This window comes from Pteropus medius, unplaced genomic scaffold (assembly GCF_902729225.1).
Source record: "Pteropus medius unplaced genomic scaffold, Ma_sr-lr_union100, whole genome shotgun sequence".
NCBI classification, from domain to species: Eukaryota; Metazoa; Chordata; class Mammalia; order Chiroptera; family Pteropodidae; genus Pteropus; species Pteropus medius.
The window spans coordinates 7,932,351-7,955,976 of NW_024347788.1; the positions used below are offsets into that span (position 1 = coordinate 7,932,351).

Consider the following 23,626-nt stretch of genomic DNA (forward strand, 5'->3'; position numbering starts at 1 on the left):
TCAATTTTACCACAGGCTAATTGCTATAAATAAGAGTTAAGTTCCTATGGCATCTCATCAATGTTAAAACGATGTGAGAGTTATAACAGTATTATAACAAAACGATACAAGAGTCGTTTTAGTGAACGAAACATTATTCGAGGACCTACTGTATTAGTTAAATGGCTTAAATTGGTGCCCCTCAAACTTTCAAGTGCATATGCACCTCCTGGGGATGCTGTTGGAACAGATTCTGGTTCAGTAGGTCTGAGGTGGGCCTGGGACTCTGCATTTCAGGTGATGTCGGCTTCCGAGTGATGCCAGTACTGCCGCCTGTGGACTATCTTTTGAGTAGAAGGGCGTAGATGACCTGAAAGCCCTCTTGGAGCATACGATTTGGTGACTTTTGACTGAGGATGGCAGCATCGAAGGTGTGTAAAATGGGGATTGGGGGAAAACATGCAATTTTTCCTGTGCTTCGCTGTACTCCTTTTCCCACGGTGCTTCTCTTCTGCAGAGAGTCGCCATAGATTCTGATTCGCCCGAGAAAGTCTTGTTCTAGGTCTGTGTCCAGTCTGATGATTAATAGAGACCCTTTGACACTCAGAGTACCCCGGGTGGGACAATAAATTCTAGGCTCACCCATCGTCTAAGTTTATTTTGCTTATCATCTGTGCTCACCAAACATAGATTATATTTGATTTCCGCAGTTTGCATTTTTCAAGCCAAGGAAAACTGCCACGTCCCAGAAAGTTCTTCTACATGGTGCGTCAGGATTCCATGGTTTGTGAGTTTCTGCTGTATTTCCTCGCACACAGCACACTCGGGGAGGGACTTTTGGCAACGGCCTTTTGCGTTCAGCCCGCCCAAGATGTGGGACCCTGAGAAAAAAAGGCCTGCTGTTTGTTTTGTGGTGAACGGCAGAGAAGCTCACTCAGAAGATTCAAACCTAAATGAAAAAACACCCCGAGGTTGATTTTCCCACATCCTATTCTCACGGAATCGATGTCTGAGTGTATAGTTCCCAAGTTCAGGGGCAGTTCATGGAGCCGGCTTCTACGCCCACCTAATTGAAGAAGGGTCTCACCACGCTACGCAGGGAGGGTGCCAGCCCCAGACTATGGATCCACCACCTGCCGTCACTCCAGTCTGCCTCCAGGCCTCGCTTTGTTAGCGCTTCTTCAAAGGATCCCATGCATGAGAATACATTCCTGGAGGCCTCGACATTTGTCATGAACTACCACCTTCCATTACGAGCTGGTGGCCTTTGTTCATTTATTGATTCGTTTAATAAATATTTGCCAAGTGCCTACTACGTGCCAAGAAAGGATTCCATGACAGCTGAAATGAAGAACTAGACACAGCTTTAGCCTGTAGATTTTAGTCCCTGACTAAAAGGAGGTGAGAGAAGGCTGAGGTGTTAATGGAAAAATTGGGGGACTTTAAATGTGACGCTTCTTTTCTAAACTGGTTCAGAATGTAAGAGCTTATGTATAAAAAACGGAAGCAGACGCATGTAACAAATATCAATCATGAGAAGTTAGCTCACTGCTCTTCATCTTCAAGTCTTTGCTCAAAGGATGCTGGTTCGCCGGGGGACGTTAACCACTCTATTTAAAATTACACTTCACCCCCAATGCGAATCTCCTAATCGCTGCTGTCTTTCTTTACTTTTTATTTTTTCCGCTGTGCTTCTAAGGAAACCAACACTCGCTAGGAGCATATAAAGAGGTGTATGACATCCGGGTCATCGGAAGTAACGAGGCCCATGAGAGTCAGCTCTGATCCCCCGCACGGTGTCTAGTTCAGGTGGAAATGTTCTGGAAGGCCACTGACCAGTGAAGGCAGTCCGTAAGCACATGGCGAGAGTTAGAGACCACACGGAGCGTGGCTCCAAAGAGCCATCACCGAACACTTGTCGGTTTATGTCGTGTCGGACGCGAAGGCTAAATTGGAGGCACGGAGTGACACAGGACGTTCCTAGCGCTGGGGTCCAGGGGAACCCAGGCCTGAGGAAAAGGCTATGAATTTATCTTCTGCACAGGAAAGTTGAAAAGGGAATATAAGTCAGTTTTAAAAAAAGCAAGAAGAATGACCTCAGGCCAAAAAAGAGAGGCTCAGTCTTTCAAGGTTATACAGGTAAGGACAGTAACAACCATTGTCAGAGCTATACATGTAGAGGCAAGACAGCATAGTGGTCAGCAAGGCAACCCCTAGAACTAGCCAACCTGTTTTTAAATCCTGGGGCTACTCCTTAACAGCTGTACAACTCTACAGCTATGTAACCGACTGAGCCATTAGACCTCTTTGTGTCTCATACTGTCCACCAAATAGGACTAATAGTGCTTAGCTGAGTCAGGATTAAACAAGATAATATAATATATAGAAAGTTCCTAGACTTGAGCTTGACACCTAAGCACTAGGCAAGTTTACCATAAATTGTGCATTTGCTCTATCTCAAGCTTCATATCTCCTTTAATGCTGAAAACAACCCTAATATCTAGGAATTATTGAAATAACCTTCTTACGGATGAGGAAGCTAAAACTTTGACAGATTAAGAAACATGCCCAAAATTGCACCGGTCGAATATTGTGGAACCATTCTGCAAATTTTGGTTTTTCTGATTCAAGCATCTGAGATTTTTATCTCTGGGTTTCACTGTCTGTCACTTAATCTCAAAATAACCAGGGATCTCCGTTCGCAGGGAGGGGATGGCGACATCACCTGAGGACTTGTAAAGGTCGAAGATGATGCCCACGAGGCCTCATCTCTCACATTAGATGGGGCGGGAGGCCGGCGTTTCAATGATCGTGCCAATGGTTAAGGAGCAGAAGTTCTAGACAGTAGAAGCAGGGGCGGCTTTGAGAGGCAACAGAATTCGAGGTCAGCCTCCCAGTTGAGTTGCCTGGAACTGGATTAGTAGATTCGAATGCAGTAACACAAGACGGGTAAACCGGAATGAAACACCCTTTCCTGTAACCTGCGAGAGAAATGAAGCCGTGTCTTATTAAGCTACTGTTCTTTGGGTTTCATTTTGCATAGCCGATAAAGTTTTGAAGGACTGAAACGAAGGATACAAAAGCAGAAGGAGACCCAGCAAAAGTGGGAAAGAAGGGAAAATGAGCAACAGCCCGATGGGGAATTCAGCTGCAAAATGGACTTCAATCTACAGTAGTCCCCAATTTAAGGTGGTTTGACTGGCGGGTTTTGGACTTTATGATGGTATGAAAGCAATACACATTCAGTAGAAACTGTTGTTTGAATTTTGGATCTTTTCCCGGGCCAGTCATATGCTATATGATACTTCTGTGCTGTTGGGCAGGGCAGCGAGCCACAGCTCCCGGTCAGCCACGCGATCTCGAGGGTGAACAACCGATACTCTGCAGTGCGTTCCTGGGGTCAGATGACTTTGTCAGCTGTAGGCTGACGTAAGTGTCTGAGCACGGTCAAGGTAGGCGAGGCCAAGCCATGATGTTCAGTAGGTTAGATGTATTAAATGCATTTCAACTTACGATATTTTCAACTTAACAGTGGATTCGTCTGAAAGTAACCCCGTTGTAAGTTGAGGAGCATCTGTACTACATCTTCAGTTTGGCCTGCAAAGCGTTGCCTTACGCCATAAATGGTGACTCCAGGGAGCGATTTTGCCAAAGGTCTCTGAACTAATCTTATTTTTGAGAAATCTCCTAATTAGCTAATGGTATTTGCCATTGTACTGTATGCCTCCCAATGTGGGGATGCTCCAAACTTGTTTATGCCATTGTACTTGTTATTGCAACTACATGCTTTAATTAAATATTGCATGGAATGATTATAAGCGTAATCAGCCAGCTGTTAGTCTTGACTGTTTTGGTTATGAGTTCTTCTTCTACATCTAAGGGCCTTCTGAAAAATGGAACTATTACAGAACTTATATATATAATAAATGGAATTATTGAAGGAACTGACTTTTTTTAACCTGGAGAAGATATGACTTAGAGAGACAGAATTGTTAATGTCACACATTTAAAAAAAACTACCCTGTTTGAAGATAATTAAGTTTCTTCTATGAGAGTCCACATAGAATATTCTAGAAATAACTCCTAAACAAATTGAACAAAATGTAGTACAGACAACATGGCATAATAGACAAAATAAAAGCCTTATTGTCAGACAAACTTGGACTTATATCCTGGCTCTACCTTATATGTTATATATAAATTGTCAAATTGCTTCTCAAAGCCTCGACTTTTTCTTCCATAAACCTATTATAACAATATTTATCTCAAAGTATCATGAAGAATAAATAAAATCGTGTATCTCAAGTTCTCAGCATAGTTGCTGGCATATATTAGACACATAATAGATGATAATCCCCTTCCTCATCTTTTTTCCTGTCCCTGGAGGTAAGAAGCATAAAAAGACAATTATCTGTTTAAATACACTACATCTCAATGCTTTCATAGTTCAAGAGCTAAACCGAACTATATAGAAATCCCTTCTGGATGAAATGTCTTCCTCATGGCAAACCCTGTTGACACTGTTCTTTACTACCTAAAGCCATTTGCCTTTTTCTTGCTGGACAGCACCCCCCCACATTTGTTCAAAGCTGGATAAATATCCTTTGGCTTCTGGGACGGTCAACCCAGCCCCTGGTCTAGGAGTTGGGCTAAATCCAGTCCTTTTGTGGCAGATTATATTACCTTTTAGCAAATATTCATATTCACTCCATCCCCCATGACCTCCCTGAGAAGAGTATCCTGTCATGCTCTTCTTGGACTTGGACTTGGAAGGCAGCAGAAGTAGGAGTGTGCCAATTCCGAGCTGAGGCTTGTCTCTCAGGGACCTTCCGACCTTGGCCATGAGGACATGTGCCCTTGGGTAGCCCAGGTCTCATAAGAAGAAACACACAGAGCAGCTGTCTTGGCTGACCTGCCAACTTGCAGCCTATAGCAGGGGCTACCCCAGCTGATTTGAAGATACATAAGAGAGAAGTAAACGTGTGTTATTGTATGTCCCTGTGATGATTTTGTGGTTGTTTGTTCAGCAGTAATAGCAATGGCTAACTGATATACCTGGCCTATAAAATATTAGTTAAAATCTGCCGCGAAGCTTCCGGGAGAGAGTTTTCCTCTCTGATAAAGGAAAAGTCCATGAAGATAAACTCTCAGCTTAATGCCACACTTTGACTTTGATTGGAGTGGCCAGCTTGCGACCACATCAAGGCCAAGAGAATCACAGATACCATCCCAGAATCGCTGACCTAACACCACCGCCACCCTGCTTCACTTCCTGTAAAGCAACAAGTATAAATCCTATTTGTTTAAACCACAGTTTATTTGGAATCTCTGTCATCTGCAGCTGAATATATCCTACGTGATACATGTCAGCACTGAAACCTAGAATGACTTAACTCTTACGGTATAGTTTTTATGACATGTAAGCTAACGTATTTGACAATTCCAAGAATTATTTCTGGTTTGCGACCAGATGTTATGTATCGTGTTGTTATTTATGACTTCGCTGGCTCGTTCAGTCAGCATTACCCGCTAAGTCATCGAATGCCCAAGCATTTAGGATGTCTTTCCAGGGAAATGTATTCCCCATAACCATGGTGTTGGGTATAGAGCTTCATTCCCTTCAGAGAATTGTCCTTGAAACAGTCTACGTGCAGTAGAACGTATGTCTTGAGCCTTTTTGGTTTCGCCATCTTCCACAGGCTCTCACAAATCTCCCTGTCTCTTGACCACGAATGAGCCAAAGAAATATAACAGTGAGATTTTTATGCAAAAGGGAAGAGTTGGTGAGACAAGCCCTTTCCATTGATGCTTTATCTCAGAGCTAACGTGGAGCCACTAAAAGCACAGATGCTGAGGAAACAATGCCTGAGGTCAGGTCCTGAGTCTATCACTTCCAAGCCGTGGGGAATGTGGGTAGGTCATGTGACCTCTTTCTGCCTCCATTACCTCTTAGGTAGAACAGAGATAATCATAGTCCATACTTCGCAATAGTGTCAAAGTTGCTTTTCTCATTTATTGTTCAGCGGTAGACAGTATTTTTATTCAATCCCCTTTTTAAAAATGAGAATACATGTAAATGTTTTCATGGACAACGACGACTCTTCTGTGCATTTGAAAATGTCCCGGCAGCTTTGAGAACTGTTGGAACCGGTCTGCTTGATGCCCATTGGCACGGAGCCCTCCCTGGAGCCTCATCGGAAGGTCAATGACTTGGTATAATAAGACTAATATCCTGCTTCAGAATTATGACGATGTCTTTGTGAAACTGAAGCCTCCCCTTCTTCGACCAAGTGGTATTCCAGATGGGAATGGAACATAACCCAAGAACAGAACGAATCAAGATGCACAAATTTTGTCTATGGATAATGGCTAGACAATAGGGATAATTTATTATAGTGATGTGTGTTGCTTGAATTTCCTTTTAGTTCCAGAGACCAAAGAGAGAAATCACAGACTTCAGGTAACTATGGGTTTGAGTCCTGACTCCACTATTTAATAGCTATGCAGAGGATCTGTTTTTGGAGGACCCTTGTTAGTCCCTAAATAAGATTTTTCTGTAAACTCTTAAAATTTTTTAAAAAATACCCTGGCCCCAAGTCTAGAGTCATCTGTGAACTCCCAGTGTATCTATTCGAGTTCCTTTTGATATCTTACCTCTTTCTTCTATAGAGTTTATTTGATATTATAGAGTCAGATTAAATCTCTAAGCATTTCCTTCTTGAGTTTATACTCCATTTTAGATTTTTTTCCTGAACTTGATGAAATCCATTTTCGCAAAGTCCTTAGCACATATATGACCATATCCAGCTTTTTCTTTGCTAATAAGCACTGCTTCTAATTGTCCAAAGTAGTTTTCACTCACTGAATGTGGTTCTTAGAGGCCAAACTGGGACTCTTAACTTATCTCACTTTTGAAACCAGTGATCCCTAAGAGGTTGGTAAATAAGAGAACTTTCGTTTTGGGATCTCGGAGAGGTGGGAGTTTTCTGTAAAGAAACTGGAGGGAAAATACCAGAATAATAGAGAAATAATCAATCCCCAACTGAATCCTCACCAAACACAATTGAGCCCAATGGACTATGTAGCCCTATGAGAAAGTAGAGTCCAACGAAGACCGTTGTAAGACTCTGCATGGAAACACTCGGGAGTCCAGGTGGTAAATAGCACCATGGAATGACAAAGGGACACTTCCTTCACTTCATTGTGCCTCACTGAGAGCTTGGGGGTAGCCAAGGGAGGATATCTGTTCCTGGCAGAGCTGTCCCCATGGAGAGAGCTCTGCAGCTAAGAAGATTGGAGCATATGAGCAGGTGATTTCCTCTTGGGCGCGTGGATTTCCAGGGAAGTATTCATCTCCATGATGTGCAGTGATACCCTCTCCTTCTTCTTCTAGCAGATTGGATTCTTTGAATTAGGGTTTAACCTTATCTTGGATTCCAGTCATGGGCCCCTCTTCCTCACTTGCTCATGCCCATGAGGTCACATTTACCCAGCTATTCTATGAAAACATTTCATTACTCATGTTTTAAATCCTGGTATGCAAATATACCAATGTCTTAAGCGTTGCATCCTGTTGCTTTAGCAATGTTTCAACTGTGAAACGGTATGCATCTTTTCTACCAATAGTTAACATTATATTCTCCATGGTAATTCAACAATGGGCATTTCTCTCTTTCTTTTTTTTTTGGTAGTGTTTTAATATCTTTTGAAAAGTCTATCTACGCCTTGGGAAAATAATTTCTTTGTCTAAAATTGTGATGTACATTGTCTTATCTTTCTTAAATTTCAAGGTATTGTTCAAAAATGCACATCTCATTCTTCGAGAATGAGAAGAATGAGCTACTTAATTATCTTTCGTTTTTGTCTTTTCTTGTAAAATTCCAGACTTGAGAGGTATTAGGCAAACATCAACTGTGTGTTGAAGTCTGACTTCGTAGGTCTCAAAGGTTCCTCTCAGATTTCTGTTGAGGGCATCCCCATATTTTGGATAGTACCCATCATCTCTCAGCTTTTTACTTGACCTTCTCTTTACCACAGCAGTGGGAAGAATGCTAGACTCATTTGCAAAATTTCTTGCCAGGTGGCATCTGATGGGAGGTAGGAAATGAAAGCTGAAGGAAAGGAGGAGCCATTTGTATGGTTTCTGCTTGCACGTGTGGCAGTGGCAGCGACCACATCAGCGAAGGCAAGAGCAGGGGCAGCGATAGTAGTGATCAGTAGTTTTGGAAAGAACAGAGTAGCGAGGGTGGCTGGTGAATGGCTGGTCCTGAGGTGCCGTGCAGGCAGCAGGTCCCCATGGTTATGGGACTCTGGGTACAGTCATGTTTCGTTCGTCTCCTCGCTCTAGGTGTGATCGTAGTTGACCGTAATTGTCAGTCATCGGTTTTGCTCCTCTAGATCATCCCAATCCTTTTGCAACGAATTCCTCACATGAGATTCCCTCTCTGATGAACATGTCAATCTGTCTCTGCTTTCCCGATTGGGACCAAGGCATGCTGCTATGAATCCGCATGTGTGGGTGACAGTCAGCAGATGTGGGATGCCCCAGAAGGCATTTTGTCATATCCTGGAAAAACATCCTAGGAGGACTCAATCACCAATGTGAACTCTTCATCCAACGGTTCTTTATCTCTCAGTAGGGAATCACCAACCCTTGAGACCCGGTGAGAGCTCGTGCGGCAGTCACTGACATTTACAAACTCTTTTGTGCCAGAAAGTCTGCTTTTAAATTATCAGAAAAAACAAAAAAACACTTTTTGTGTCTGTTGAGTCCTTTCTTTTTTCTTTAAGCTATACAATTCATAACTCGTAACTCCCTGTTCTTTTCTTCCTCTTAGCCTTCCAAGGATGTTGAATTTGTGGTTTTCTTTTGGTTTGTCTTCTACTTTCTCTAAGAACTCTTCATATTTGCAGATAAGCTGGCTTTCAGAAGGAGCGTTTTCAAGAAAGAGAGGAAGTCAGTAGTAATAATGCTAGCCCAGAGGAATGGATAAGACTGCTCTCCTGAGTTAGGTTAAAATATGAAGCTTATGCTGATGGTGTCAGTGTGGGCAAGAATCTTGTGTCATGGGTAATCATCGCGCGTAGCCCCTATCCAAGATCAAATAAGGAAAAGATTATACTCCTCCAAAAATTAAGAAAGGAACCTTATCCTGAACTAGGAGACAATTCCATAGGTTACCGCAGTCAAATTCATGCCTGTACTTCTACATTTCGGTTCCGTCATTATTCTGAGCAACGGGGATCCAGGCTACTGACAAAGAAATATTCTGGGAAATATTCATGTAATGGCCTTTTTTCCCCCAATGGATTACTTAACTTTTAATATTCAGCCTCTCTGTCTCCTTGTACTTTTCCCTCCTACGTCTGTCTATAACACAGATAAGATACATTTAGAAGTTGACACTTGATTAGATACAAAATTTGGAAGAAACAAGATTAAACTGTGCATTTGAATGTTGTCCAGGAGCAGGAAAAGGCACACAGCTAAATTCCTCCAGCTCTTTGTTTCATTACATGACGTTGCTTGGATATCAGCTTATCAACAGATTGAATTTCCACCACCACTACTGCAAGAAGAAGGAGACCTTGCAGAAAAAAGGACGTAGAACATGAATGCCAGCTTTTAAAAAGGGGAGGCTGCATTACAGGGTAAGTTCCTTTTAAGCTAATCAGTCTTTTTGTTTCAGATATGAGTTATTTTGTAGATTTTTTTCTCCCGGAATGCCCCAAGCATTTTAATCAAATTTTATCCAGTACGACACCACTTCAATAGATAAGCTAGATTTTCTCAGCAATAGCTCAAGAAAAGCACACATGAATTGTTGCCAGAGAAATATCATCAGTCATTTTCTTATGCTATTTAAGGAGAGGAGAAACCTTTCCAGCTTTGAAGAATGTTTACGCTCTGCTCTACAGATCTGGAAAATGGGGAGAAGGATGCTGAGATGATTCGAGTATAAGATAGAGAGGAGGCTTTAATCACAGGGAATATTAAAAGAGTCTATCTTGGCTGGTATGGTTTCTGGAGTGCATGTTGAAGGAAAACAGTATTCAATAAAATACTGATAGTTGAATTTATAGGTTCATATCGTGGACACAGGATACAGAGAGGTTGACTGGTACTTTCCTGATACATTTCTGGAAGATCTGAGCCTGAGCTCTGGGAACTCAGACCAGAGTTTTCTCACATGTTGAAATACTTCTTCAGTGTGTACATGTGTGTGCACTTGTGTGTGTACGTGCGCCTGAGCATACGATAGGGTAGAGAAAAGAGAGGAGAAACCAGCATGATTCGAGGGCGTTCTGTACTCATGAGCTCAGTTCATCCAACAACCAGACGAGGAAGGTGTTGTTGCCAAGGGCAGAGTGACGAGCAGAGGGGATAATTCTTGGGTTTTTTATTCTGTACCTCAGCGACCCTATTCCAACAGGTCTGTCCTTCCTTGGATGTTAGTTTTTAATTATTATATATACCTCAGGTGTAATAGTTTCTTTTACAGCGCGACGCTGTAAAATTGCACATCGAAATTCGCAAGAAATGGAGAACGTAGGAAAGGGATACTGCACGGCCACCAAAAACTACACTTCGAAGGATATTTGCTGAGCTGGGACAGTGCGCAGCACAGGGAGGATGATCTCTAACATTTTTAAAAATCACACGAAATGTACACGAAAAATAATAAAAGGAAATCAATCAATCAAATGCCAACAATAGTTACGGACAGTTAGATTGTGGGTTGTCTTATTTTCAATTTTTACATTTTTCTGAATTTTCCACAATGACATATATTGCTTTTAGAATCACGTAAGATAATACATATGGCTTAAAATTATCAAGAAAAAAACTGTGTGACACGGTATGTCTCTACAACCCACCTGTTCCGAACATAGTGATGAGAAAGACAAAGGGCTCTGAATTATTTCTCGCATAAAAAAGGGATGAGAACAGAGAAGAAAGGTGCAGAACTCAGCAGTCTGGTGCGGTCCGATTACTGGGAAACGTGCGAGAAAAGGTCTTATCCCTGGAAATAAATAACACTGATCTATTTACTTATTTACTTGCTCATTTACACCCCTGATTATGGGTTGACCAAGTGAAATCTTAGGCTATGCTTTGTTGTTCCGCGGAGGTACAGGATAAAGAATGGGAGAGAAAAGGAAAAGACAGCGAAAGCTCCAGAACGTTCCACAGATTCCATGCGTTTGCGTCCCTGCCTCCGCCGCGGACACGGCATTGCTGAAGGTACAGCATCTTCCTCCGGGGTGAAGAGGCCTTGCGTGTCTCTCCTTCGGGCCTGAGGACTTTGCTTTCCCGGCGTTGGGGAGAATCCCGGGCCGGTGTGGGTGGGGTACGTGTTGACAGCGTGGGTGAGAGAGTAAATGAGCTTGGACAACCGGCTCCGACACCCATCCGTTTCAGGGGCTCCAGGAGATGGTCACCTCTTCACTGCTAACCCATCACTGGAGTTGGGAAACTCACGGATTGACCACACTGGGGCTCTTTTCTAGAAAGCTCCATTAGCTCCTTTCAGTTAGAATGAGCAAAAGGCATTCTCTTTGTAAAAATTTCAGTTCTCTTCCATCATTCCCTCAAGGAGGAATAAGCAACGGGAGAAAACGATTAGAAACGTGACTGTTCCTTCTGATTTAGGAAGTTGAGAGTTCTACCAAGGAAAAGAAGTAGGCTTTTTCTTCTTATTAAAAAAAAAACATAACTTTTAAGAATTTCTTTTACATCATAGAAACTCCCATTGCATTTTGGAGATTCGCTCCTGAAATTGGCTTGTAATTTTTATATTACATTGTTCTCAATCATTTGAAAAGGCTTAATTAGGGACCCGTTTTTTTCTTCAAATATATTACCTTTCAAAATATCTAAATCAGAAACTGTGAAGCTGAAACGATGTCCTGAATTGTGAAGTACTTGACTTCGCCATTTTCACTCTGGATATATTTTCGATATTGTTTAAGGTCTCTAGATCGCAAAAAAAATCTGACTCATGTATTTCAAGTCCACCCAACATTTCTAACAAACGAAAGTCACTTAACTTTTATAAATAATTACCTTAAGTTTAGTTTTTATGACAATGGTGATCTTTTTTTTTTTTTTAATTCTGTCATTGTTTTGAATTTTTTGGCCTGGGGTAAACTTATTTTATCTTGACTTTTCTAGAATGTTGATGCTACTGTCTCAGTTTCCCCGTCTGCATATAATGAGCCCTTAAGCTCTATTAGGTATTCAGTGGTAATTGAAGTCCAGCCCTTCCTGTTGTCCCTAGCTCTAAATGGTAGCCTTTTAAATGGTCGACCTACTACTAAGAGCCTGCCTGTCTTTAAGCCTGTTCACCACAGCAGGGCCACAGTAATCTTTCTGAAATGCAGATCCGCTGTGACATTTGGGGTTGGGTAATTGTTTGTCGCGAGGACTGGAGGCTGTCTCACGCACTGCAGGCTGGTCAGCAGCCCCCCCGGCCTCTACACTGAACACCAGTCGCGTCCCTTCTCCATCCCGCCATTTGTGACAACCAAACACTTCTCTAGACATTGCCAAATGTCTCCTAAGGGTCCAAGTCACTCTTGTTGAGAACCACTGCCTTAAATGGCTCCTCGTGTAAAAGGTAACCCCTAAATTCTTAACACGTCATAAAAGGTTTCCATGATCTCTCCCGCCTGACTCTACAGCTCAGGCTCCATGTCCTGGTTGAAAGAAAGAAAAGTCTGCTTCCAAATATATCCAAATATTTTGTGCCACGTGAGAAAATTCATATTGCTTTCTTCCTCTAATTAGCCCTTCTTTTTCTGCCAGTGCAGTGGTTCTCAAATTTTAGGGTGTACATATCAGAATTGCCTGGAGGGCTTATGGACCCCAGGCCCACAGTTTCTGATTCTAGAGCTCTGAGGTGGGGCCTGAAAATCTGTATTTCTGACAAGTCACCAGAGGATGCTAAGGCCTTTTGAGGACCAGGACTAGTCCTTTTAAGGACTTCCTTCCCACGCTGAAGACTCAGACGTGTTGATCATTTCATTTAGAAACCTTCCTTGACTGCTATAGGCGGAAGGAGTTTTTCTTCTGTGTCCATAGCACCTTATTGCTAATGATATTGAAATCTTATCACGGTGCCCGTCCATTTACCTCCCTATCTCCCCCGCTTCCTGACAGCTCTCAGGGGAAAGTTCTCTTTTACTATCCAGAGGCCTGGCATACTTCAGTCCCTGTGTAGATTCTCACAGCCTACCTTCCTCAGCAAGGGTGATAATAGATCGGTAACAACTAAAACACGCTGCATCTCCCTCGGCCCGATAATTTGACCTACTGACCTAGAATCTTTTACTTACCTATTTCGCCTTCGCACAGGCCAGTGGAAGATTGTTTAAGTCAATTAAACGAGGAAACTACCCAACTGTTTTTTCCAATTGTTTTATATATGTAGTGAGAACGAGAGAGAGAGAGAGAGAGAGAGAGAGAGAGAGCGTCTTATTTCTGTCACGGTTGGGGCCGATCAGAGTTCAATGTCGCCCCAGCGGCCGGGGAAGGGTGAGGCATAGACGGTGCAGATGTGCAGTTAGCATTTTTCCTCGGTTCTTCTTCATTGATGCGGCAAAGAATCACAGGTCAGTGAGATTTAATAGTTTTATTACAAGTAAGTTTTAGAAAGACAAAGTATGACCCAAGGAGGCACATGGTTCCAGGGCTATAATCAGCACAAAGGGGCCAAAATGACTACAAAGAGCTAAAAGGCCACAAAAGGCCACCAAAAAGGAAGGGGAGCCCCAAAGGGCAAAAAGCGGAGAGAGCCCTGAAGGGCAAAAAAGGCCTAGAAGCGGGAATGTCTGCCTTATATTTGGCCATGATGGGTGGTACCAAAGGCATTCCTAGGTGACTGCAAGTGAGGTCATTCTGACTGACACCTGATTGACACCAGGCAGTAACTTTGCCTAGTGTGCATGTGCGTACCCCAAATTCTACTACCACTTGAGGTGTTCTCTGGGCTGGGCCCCCATTCTTCTGTTCCCCCTTGTTGCTCATATCTGACTCGCTGCCCAACACTTCCTGGGCAGTCAGCTTAGAATGCACCACACTGACTCCTAGAGCCACGGCCGCCTGACCGGAATCACCTGCTCTCTGCCAGGGCCTCACCCCGGGGCAGCAGCGCTACCTCTACAGCACCGTGCAGGCCTACAGCTCCAGGCAGCAGTGGGAGGCCTTGGGGACCCGCTTCGTCCACAGCGTCCAGCAGCAGTGGCTGCTCGGTGAGTGGGATGCCTGACCCGGACCCAGCACCGCAGCTGGATGTCGGGTTTCCTGACCAATAATTCCAGTGGCATGGCTTCTGCACGCTATTTGATCCATGTGGTTGGCTGGCCATGTTTAAAAATGATTATCTCTGATAACCGAAAGCAAAGTTTTAAGGATAAATTAAGTGGGGTTAAAAAAATCCAAGGATGGATTGTTATAAAGCGTTAAGAACTCTGCGAGGTACAGGAACTCGATCCGGCAGAACTGACCGTGGCCTGAGGCAGGTGGTCCAGGCTCAGAGCCCAGCTCAGAGCCCCGCGGGCTGTGCAGCCTCAGAGCTGCGTTTACTCATAGCAGGAATACCGATATCACTGAGCATCCAGCGCTCTCCAGTGCTTGGAGATCGACATGCACCCTCTCATTTCCTCCCTGCTCTACCATTGTGAGAAACTGCAGCTCAGGCAGGTTATGTGACTTGGGCAAGATCACATGGATGGAAGTGTCCATGGGACCGTCTCCAGCATAGATAGTGCGTTTCACCCCCATGCTCGCTCTGCTGCCTGGTCTCTTCCACCAGCCTCATGGGATTTCACCAAGGACAAATGAAATAATGGTTCTGAGAGAGTTTCATAGATCATAACATACAGAAAGGTGTAATTGTCATTAAATCCCTTCTCTTATTGGAAATATTTTCATCTTCAGCCCTCCCCCCCATGCCCACAGAGCTCTGTTATTATTTTTTTTATAAACCACTCGTGTGGCACTAGCACACCTACCTCACACGGTTGTTTCTGTATTTGCACAAAAGGAAACCATGGTTTTTGCAAGTGCTTTAATAACAAAAGCAATGAACAGTAGTTATCTTGTATTATCTCATATCGGGGTTTCCTATGTGCCAGCTACTGCTCTAAGCGCTTTGCAAGTATTGTCTTTTTTGAAACTCAGACACATCTACATGGCCGGTGCCTTTACAGCCCACATTTTACAGATGAGAAAACTGAGGCATGGAAAAGTTAAATAACACGACCAGGGTCATGTAACTAGTAAATGGTGGAGCTGTGACTCAGTGGGTCCCCGTGATTGTCTGAAGTATTGCAGAAGCATCATCTAGTAGCTTTGTCTGCAGAGTAAAATTGCTTAGAAGCCAAAAAAACAAGGAGCAGAATGTTCAAAGTTTAGTGCACATGAAAGCCACCTATGTATGTTATGAAAATGTAGTTTTTCAGGCCTAAATCTCTGAGTTTCTGATTTGAAAGGTCTTTGGAGTAGAGTCAGAAATCTGCATTTTTAAAAAGCATTAAATGTGGTCTCAGCTAGCAGATTCCGAAGGGGTCTGCAGACCGTACTTTAAAAACAGAGAAAGATTGAGTGTATCTGTTTCTGGTTTGAAGAAAGTCTTAATACGGAAGATAAGCATTGGCTCACGCCCTTCTCCAAATCATCTGCCATGATAACCAATGACTATGCGTTAATTAATTTATTGGCTGAGGAAATGCAAAAGTAGAAAAATATACTTCCTGCCCTCAAAGATCATACGATCTGGCTGTGCTAAACACAGTTTTCTCTACCCTGCAAAGTAGAAAAAATTTTGTGAATATTTGCAGTGTTGTTTGCTTATTTGTTCTGTAAAATTGTAGACCTTGAAGTTTCTCTCATTTCTTTCCCCTAGGCTACATTACTCAACAGGAGGCCTTGGCTTGTGCAGCTATTCTTAGAGATTCAATCAAGAAAGCCTCAGCCAAGGAAGCTCTTCAAAGAACTATTCCCCGGAAGGCTTCAGCCATGACAAGAACAAGGCCACCAGCACGCCCTGTAGTTCAACCCAGGGCCCTAAGCACAGGGCTCTGATCTCTTGGGAACCAAAACTTTGCACAAGCTCTGACACAGGCAGTTCGCTCATGTACCCATGGCATCTACTGAGTGCTTAGCATCTATACGTTGAATGAGAATGAATAATAATAAAAAATTCTCATACAAACCCCACTGCTAGAAATTATCTTTCTCCCATGCACATAAATTCTACCAGCAAGAACAAGTTGAACAGTGCACATAAGTGTAAATAAGCCTTTCCCTCCACATATAATCTAGAGTAAAGTGACTTTTGAAGCTTTCAAAGTAAAAGCTTCCTTTGAATTAGAATATCCCAGAGAAGTCTCAAGAACAGTGAAAGAGGACCAGTCAACTGAGGAGATCAGGTCCTCTATCGCTGAGTGACCATTCCCTGCAAGCCACCTGTTGCACATATTAAAAATACGAAGACCAATACAGATTTGACACTGAGCAGGGCTTCCCGACATAGCTTCTCAGCCACAACTGAACCGGGCATTTCCGTGTCCTCCTTCCTCTCTTCTTCCCCAACATGCAAAAGTCATCATCTTAGCCCCAAATCTTCTGGTTCTCGCCTGACTCAATCCCTTTGCATTGTCTTGAAACCTGGACTTACTAACCTGTCACAGCTGGGTTCATTCTACATAGCCGTCATTGACCATGACACAGGTGAGGGAATCCATTCCCACAGAAATAGCCCCAAAGAACTAATCTCAAGTTTAACCTTTGCGTGGGCTCGATGGTTTTACGTAAAGCACACAAGACTATGCAAATAAACAGCAAACGAGGTAACGGTGAGTTAAATCATTATATCAAAGTGGTTGTATTATGTTATATTTAATATTATTTTCATCATCAGTGATTTTTTTGTATGTTAAAAATGAGTCACCAGGGTTCGCAAAAGTCAAAATAAAAACTGCCTGGCCTTCGTCTCTTTCTAAATGACCAGCCCTCTTTCCTCATTCAAATCAGCCAGTAGCTTTGTCATGCTCATGGAAGGAGCGTGTCAGCCCACTTTGAGTCTCACTAGAAGACTTGGGAAAGCCAGAGCTGACCTCAGGGGTTCATGCGCTTAACCACAAAGAAGCTTCTTGACCCCTGCATGTCCTAGCCCTGACTCGCACACTCTAAGTAGCTTTACAATTCCAAGTCCAGGACAATTAGGTAGGCTCCAAAAAGAGCAAAAAATCAAATGGCACTGGGGAGAGATATTTGGGAGCCCTCTTAAGGCTGTAAATATTTTAATGTAAGCCTTTGTCTAAACCTGTTTTTATTTCTCTTGGATAGACGCGGTGGAGTGTGACTGCTGACTCATATAATAGATTTAGGTTTAATTCAATAAGACACTACCTCGGTATTTTTCAAAGTGGCCACACTATTGGTATTTCCATTTGCCTTCCCATCCTCGAAATACCAGACATTTTGTTATTTGTATCCCAGTGACTGTGCTTGCTGGGCAAAAGAAAACTTGGCTGCTTTATTAACTATAGTCACTTCCTTACTTGGAATCATGGCAAATTTCTGGGAAGGAGGCCATGACGGACGTGGGGATGGTGATGGCAATTTTCTGGGAGATTTAATAGAAGAATTTTTAAAGTTTAGCGATCAACCCTGATAAGGCAACTCTCTAGCTTCTTTTGGGGGAGGAAAGTGTATGAAGAGGTGAAGAAGAAGAAGGAGGAGGAGGAGGAGGAGGAGGAAGAGGAAGAAGAAGGAGGAAGAAGAAGAAGAAGAAGAAGAAGAAGAAGAAGAAGAAGAAGAAGAAGAAGAAGAAGAAGAAGAAGAAGAAGAAGAAGAAGAAGAAGAGGAGAGGAGACAGGAGAGAGACAGAGAGAGAGAGAGAGAGACAGAGACAGAGAGGTAAAGGTCACAGTCTTTTATAAGGACTGATCTTGGAAGTGACATCCATCACTTTTGCTACATTCTACTCATTAGAAACAAGTCACTGGGTCCAACGCACACGCAAAAATAGTGGATTTCACAAGGGAATAACTAGTAGAAGGTGATGATCATCGGGAGCCATCTCAGAAGCTGTCTACCAAAGCCGGGGCTAGGCTGAGGTGAGGACGTTTCTGAGGGTGCACTTGTTACCGCATGACCCTGGGAGTGAATCCCATGGGGCCCTCTCCAGACACCTCATTGCCACGCTTTAGTCTCAACCCTGCTGCCTGCCACATGCACCCAGCCCCCTATAATCCCCCAGTGAGAGCTCCGTGCCTGGACTCCCAGTCTGAGCCTGCTCAGACACCTGCTCCATGATGCGCACTTTCTTCTTGCCATGAGCCTCCCTTGAAGCTTAGCTGTTTTGTGTTCTAATCCGCCAACAGCTGTTGGGGGAAAAATGATTTCAGATAAGCCTAAGACATTTAATAATTAATACCTAGTTCATGTGTAATCTATACATGCAAAGCAGTATTTATCAAAATACAATCCATATACCAGACTCACTGAGAACGTTGAAGGAAAATGCAAATTCTTGGGTCCCCTCCTAGACCCAGTGAATCAGAATCTGAGAGATAGTATCCCAGGCGACACCAACATTTACTAAAGAGTGACAGCCCTTTGCATTTAAGGAGTGATTTCAGTAGTTATGATGCTTTAACTCTAATAAAATGAATTTCTGTTTGACAAATTTGGCAAAAATTTAGGAGCAAAGACTTCACGATGAGAGAAGCTTTGGGGGTAGAAGTGTCCCCTTAATAATGTCCAATAATCCATATAAATACATCGCTTGTTATTCTTGCTCAAAGCCAAGTCAAACCAATGGTATGTTGTAATAGTACTCGCATCTACTAAAATGACTTATTTTTCCTAGACTTGGTGTTACTAAATATGCACTACAATTTCACCAAAATGAACCCTGATGTGGCTTTTCCTCCCATTCCCTATTTTGTGATGGAAGTGAAAAGAACATGTTCAAGAGTCCGGCAGCCTTTCAGCTAAACTGAGTTGCTGAGTGCATGGGTGCTTCAGCAGAAGCCATCACACTGGCCTCACCATCCCCATTTCCCCTCTAAGTTACAAGCTATTGCCTGAAATGTAATCAATTCCTGTGTTGGAAATCGATCCCTTGTCTGCCTCCAGAGAATTCTCCCTCGTTTTTCTCCACCTGAGAGCTATCACACAAACCAGTTACACAATCGAGTCGGTCAGGTCAGAGGTGAAGAAATCCCGATCGCTATCGGAAACCACAGCATAGGTGTGGGGTCCGAGGCCATTACCAGCAGCTGAGCCAAACGCATCTCCCTGACTCGTGGAGCGCGGTGGACCAGAGGGTTCTAGAGGAAGAAACTTCCTACTTTAAAAACGAGGCAATGAGTCCAGAAGGATGACCGAAATGACTTGACGAGGTATCGTAGGAAGTCAGCGATGTTTCAGAAGCCCAGTTTTGTATATATGAAAATGAATCACATTGCTGTAAATACAGTACTTATTTCTATGCACCAAGCTATTATAGTATGTGTTGTGTTGTGTATTCATGTAAATAAGGAACGATCAGAAGGTGAAGTCCCACAGATCAGGGGGTTCTGTTTGAAGCACATCTAAGTTTGGGTGGGGCGGAAAGGGTTGGGAAGGATGGGGAGGCTGCCAGTGGGTCAGATGATGTGCAAAAGGCAGGGAGTAGGTGTAAACGGGACTCTGGTTCCTAACAGGATGGTCGGAGAGCTGAAAAAGCTGAGAGGTGTGCCAAATGCATTTTGACCGGGCTGATGAAAATGTCAGTTAAGAAACGCAGGAAACCAGACGAGGAGTTAATTAAGATCAAAAGGACAAATGCATAATCCAGATAAGTTAAATGACCTTCAATTTTGGGAAGAGGAAATCAGATGTTAAGGTTCAAGCTTTCAGGTCCTTTTCTACAAGAAAAAAGGGTATTTTGATTTTGCTCCCAGTTGTGATGTGTGGGTGCTCTCCGCATACCAAGCAGTCTTGGACACCAGCTGTGTCCCAAATTTAATTCAGCTCTGACACTAGCTACTGAGAGTTAGCCTCAGATTGCCACTGGACTGTCCCCACTTCAAATGCCAATTGCAAGCCAGGTTGTTACCTGAGCTTCTGACCGACTGCCTGTGAACCAGAGTTCCCACGACCCCCTTTCTGGTCTTGATTAATTTGCTAGAGCAGCTCACGGAACACAACAAAACTTACTAGATTACTGGTTTATTATAAAAGGATATAATCCAGGAACAGCCAAATGGAAGCAATGCATAGAGCGAGGGATACGGGCAGGGGCTGGAAGCTTCCGCGTCCTCGTCACATGGGCCGCTGCCCCTGCATCTATCTGTGTGTGCTCACCAACCCCACAGCTCTCAGAACCCTGTCTTTCTGCTGGATTTTTATGGAGGTCTCATTAAGTAGTCATGATTGATCAAATCGCTGGCCGTTGGTGATCCAGCTCCATCTCCAGCCCCTCTGGAGAGGTGGGGCGGGGCCGGGCAGGGGGGACTCTCAGTTCTCAGGCTCTGATCACCTGCTCGGTTCCACTGGCTCCTTAGGTGCTTTCCAAAAGTCACCTCGTTACTATAACCAAAGACACCTTTATCATCCTGAGCACAGAAAATCCAAGGATATGAAGAACTCTGTGCCACAAACACGGCCGAAACCAAATGTATATTTCTTATTATAAATCGCAATGTCACAGACACACACACACTCATTTTAGAATTTAGCATCATTCTTAAGATCATCTGTATAACTGAAACAAGTAAAGAATTTTTTAAAAACCTTACTTATTATTTCAAAATTAAAATTTCGTGATTAAGTATCTCTTGGTGGGGTGAGCTGTACGACGTGGCTCTTCTCATAGCCATTTACATGTTCGCATATCTGCAGTACCTGAAAGTTAGTGGGAATAATATTAACGGTGACGTTTACAAGCAAGTAGGTGTGGGGGTTCCGGCTGAAGCGCAGAGCGCATGCGCACAAGTGCGAGCAAGGCGTCTATTAAGAAATCAGAGCTCCATCCTGGAGAAACTTGAATAAACTTTAATCGGCAGATGATAGGGGGTCGGTGGAGGTGTTTTTAGTAGAGGCCTGGCTTGAGGGTATGTTAGGAGGACAGATTTCCAACACCAAGCCGGACCGAATCAGAGAAGAGAAGGAAGGAATGAGGAAACTAGTAAAAAGCAGGGGCAAATGGCCCTCAGAAGAGCTGATCTGGGGGACAGTGACATATTGTCTGGTTTGGGACAAATTAAGTTTGAGGTCTGCATTTCGCAGGCGGCATGGGAAGGTCAGCTTGGACCTGGTGAGGAAGTCGAGGGAGGGCGAGCCCCAAGGAGGGAGGGAAGAGAGGTACGAAACGAGCCAGGAACAGAACCTGCGGAACGGCAGAGTGGGCAGGATGGAGCCCAAGGGGAGAGAGTGACGAGCTTGCAACGGACCATTCAGGGAGGCAGGAGGGAGCCAGCCTCGCAGAGGTCAAGAGACGAGGGAAGTTGGGAAGAGGATGGGCTGTTGCCTGCAGGAGGGGGATGAGACTAAGAGGCAGCCATTGGGCTTGCCCCTTACACCTGTCGGTGACATCAGCAAAGCAGTGTCATCCAGGCGGGAGGGCAGCAGCCGGACTGCAAAGGGCGAAAGGACGTAGCGAGAGTAGGAAAGTTGCAGAATGAACCCAATTTGAGCGATGTCACAAATGCTTGGTCAGCGTCTATCCACGTTTCCTTTTTTTTTGCCCCATTATACCTGACTTTCTTTGAAATTCCTTTCTGAATACCATTTTCTCCATCTACTTGTATAGAATATGTCCCTTTCACCACGATGGAAGGCATTTTGAAAAGCCGATACCAGCTGAATGTGTTAATGGAGTCTCATGATGGAATTCTACCAGGCAGAGTATATTGTTATTGCAATATATTTTATTACTCTATTAATACATGTTATAAAATACATACTTATGAACAATTACCACTACAATTTGATGTAGCCAATCCACTGATATAGGAATTTGGAGCAAGAGTCATTTTCAGTAAAGAAACTGAGACGAGTAAAGGTGAAATTCGAGATTCTCTAGCATGTGTGAAATGAAATGATCCATTTTAAAGACTGGATATAACTATGCTATGAGAGATACACTTCCATTTAGGATGAACCATTCCATTTATAACTGTTGAGAATATATTAAATCTAGAGAATTAAAGCCAGATAAAAATCTCTTAACAAAATGTCAACTGTTTCATCCACAAAGAACAGCAGACAGCTTTAGAAAAAGCCTATTCTTTTTGACTAATGGTTTAAAACCCATGCTAATTTCAGTAAATGTAGGGGATAATTATAGTCTGCATTTTAAAATGAGAAAATGAATGATTTAAGATGCAGACTATATAAAAAATGGAGTTCCTGTAGAAATGATCAAAGCCAACAAAGATATGGTGGGGGGAGAGGGGAGGAGGACAATAAAAGTCGGTGCAGAACAGAGACAGAGGGAAAATTTTATACGGAGAAAAAAAATAAATCAATTAAAGCAGGAACCATGCTGTTTATTGTGATAAATCGTATTAACAGAAGTCTTCTGAATAAGATATTCAGTTGAATAAAAGAGAGGAGATGCATAAATAAAGTAGGCTTGAATTGTCTGCCTTTGCTCTTGGATGCAAGAAGGCAATGCCACACACATGGCTGTCTGAATCGCCATGAACAAACGCGTTGGCAGAGAACACTGCGTACGGCAATGTTTATGCTCATGGCCACAGCAGGGGCCCAAGAATAAAATATCGCCAAAGAGGAGGGAAGCATGGAAATCAGAGCTTTGCTCAGAATGACATTCTAACTTCTCTCAATAACCGCGAAGGACTCAGTTCCACCAAACCAGTCAAACCGGTTTCATATTTTTTCTTCTAGTTCATTCACCAGACGTTTCTGAGTGCTGGTGAGGAGGCAGGTCCACTGGAAGCCGCTGAAGATTTCGTATGGACTGAAATGTCCCTGCTTAGGATGTCTTTGCTGTGACCTTGGTGACTAAGCCTAAGGTGTCTTTTCCGGATACAGGTTATTGTGGCTGTAGAGACATGACAGGTTTTTGTTTGTTTGTTTGAGCACTAACTATCATATGCTCTTGAAAACCTAACCCGGTCAGAAGTATAAGTTCTCCATTTCTCCTCGGGGTTTTTAGTTAAGATACTTAGCACCATAGTTGAGAGCACAATTATGGAGTCTGATGACCTGGGATGAATTCCAGATACATCAGTCGACGGCATGTAGAGAACTCCAGCTCCGTGCCTGAGTCTCCTCATCTACGATACGATGATAACAATGGTTCTTACTCTGTAGAGCTTCAGAACGATTAGCATGCAATGCCTGGCATCGTATGCACGTCACAGTGTTAGCTAACTGACTTGGTTTTAAAAGAAGAATAATTGTGACAGAACCACTAATACTCAATCAATATTTTTAGTATTTGACCATTTAAGTGTCACCTTTATATGTATCACACTTAACCAAAGGTAAGTTCGGTCAAATAAGTTTGTTAAAGACAATTTTCCAGAAAAATTTTGTAATACCAAAACAGTGGGCAAAAACCTCATCGTCTCACTTTTCAGATCCTCTTAACTTGGGAAAATACATGACAAAGGAAGAACA

The 23,626-nt window shown here is 43.2% G+C and overlaps 1 protein-coding gene across 1 annotated transcript; it reads left to right on the plus strand.

Moving 5' to 3' along the window:
- The first annotated feature begins 9,555 nt into the window (after window positions 1-9,555).
- Window positions 9,556-16,785, plus strand: FAM216B (family with sequence similarity 216 member B). Its single transcript, XM_039877351.1, is given in 5 exon segments — window positions 9,556-9,630; window positions 11,118-11,224; window positions 14,112-14,232; window positions 15,888-16,069; window positions 16,071-16,785. Coding segments are annotated over 4 exon segments (432 nt in total). The 5' UTR covers window positions 9,556-9,630; window positions 11,118-11,125; the 3' UTR covers window positions 16,101-16,785.
- The last annotated feature ends 6,841 nt before the right edge of the window (window positions 16,786-23,626 follow it).